This window comes from Sinocyclocheilus grahami, unplaced genomic scaffold, assembly GCF_001515645.1.
Source record: "Sinocyclocheilus grahami isolate Dianchi unplaced genomic scaffold, SAMN03320097.WGS_v1.1 scaffold3.1, whole genome shotgun sequence".
Taxonomy (NCBI): Eukaryota; Metazoa; Chordata; class Actinopteri; order Cypriniformes; family Cyprinidae; genus Sinocyclocheilus; species Sinocyclocheilus grahami.
Genome location: NW_015505182.1, coordinates 917,578 through 918,901, shown reverse-complemented (window position 1 = coordinate 918,901; position 1,324 = coordinate 917,578). Strand labels below are relative to the sequence as shown.

The 1,324-nt window shown below is 36.7% G+C and overlaps 1 protein-coding gene across 1 annotated transcript in view; it reads left to right on the top strand.

Annotated features, from left to right (window-relative positions):
• Window positions 1-1,324, top strand: part of LOC107560473 (pleckstrin homology domain-containing family G member 5-like) — a 50,182-nt gene that overhangs the window by 47,569 nt on the left and 1,289 nt on the right. Inside the window, exon 11 of the mRNA XM_016244699.1 lies at window positions 463-654. Coding sequence (XP_016100185.1) covers window positions 463-654 — 192 coding nt within the window. The remainder of the gene's footprint in view (window positions 1-462; window positions 655-1,324) is intronic.

Genomic DNA, 1,324 nt, shown 5'->3' with positions numbered 1-1,324 from the left:
ATAATGATCTTTAAAAAAGCATCATATGACCCCTTTAAATAATTTTAAAATCATCGTTGTTAGTTAAAATTTTTTTTAAATAAATATTTGTTAATGTTTCTTCTAAAGGTGATCAGAAGTTAATAAAGGCACATGTAAAAAATGTGTCAATACTACTATAAATAGTTTAAATAATAAGTATTATTATTATTTTTATTACTACATGTTACATTATTACGGTTGTTGTTAATTATTTGTAAATATTTATTATTAGTCAAAATTGATTTTTTTTAATTTATAAAAAAAAAGTACAGGACCACCCCCCTCCCCCCAAGTTTTTTTTTCTCTTTTGTGTTCTTTTTGTTTTGTCCTTTTAACTCTTATGGGGGTCCAGGACCGCCCCAGCCTCAATTCAAACACTGGTCTCTGTTTACTTTTCCTGTTTCTTATTTTTGTCTTTTTCTCACTCTCTGTCTGTGACAGGGTCAAGCGCGTCGGCGAAAGAACATGCCGGAGTTTCTGGGCGATGCCAGCGCCCCCAATCAAGACTCCGTATCCCAGTTGAGCGGTTCTCTCCCAGGATCTATAATGGGTACAGACCGCTGGAGGAACCGTGCAGCCAGCCGTTTCAGCGGCCTCTTCAGTTCCAACTCAGGAAACGTCTCTCTTGGGAAGGTGAGCATCTGTGAGCATCCAAGCGTTGTTTTTTTACATGTGCAAGGCACTTTCTTGTATGCAAAACAAGCACTTACATATTCTTGGCAAGCCTTTTGCATTTCACACTTGAGTGAGTGTGTAACCACTAAGGAAGAGATATCAATTTGTTAAAGTATTGCACCATTTAAGGGTGAAATTGGCCAACCAAAAACAGGAAAAATGTACAAGTAGACTTTTCCTATAAGTCCACACTCAGTTTTCCTTCACGTGCAGGATCTTTGGTGTGTTTTTGTTAGCATGCCCTAGAGATTTAGGTTGGTTGACACCCTTTCTGGCACAGGAGTGTAAAGTTGGGGTTAAAGCTCAGGCTGGGCTCTTTTCCTCTCTATGTCACTCTTGTAAAAATCACATAATAGCTTGACGTTGGTCCGGTATGGACAACAATGCCTGCTTAATGGTGACCGCTGCTTATGAGATCATTAAATGTGCCTTGAGATTTACTCCATGCTAAAAACAATAAACCATAGTGTTGATGCGAGTAATCATATTGTGTCTAATGTATGAGTAATCATATTGTGTCTAATGTATGAGTAATCATATGAGAAAATCACAGAATTTTCATTTTTGGAATGACCTTTAACATAATGGGGTAAAATAAATACAGTATTTTTCCATTGTTGTTATTTTT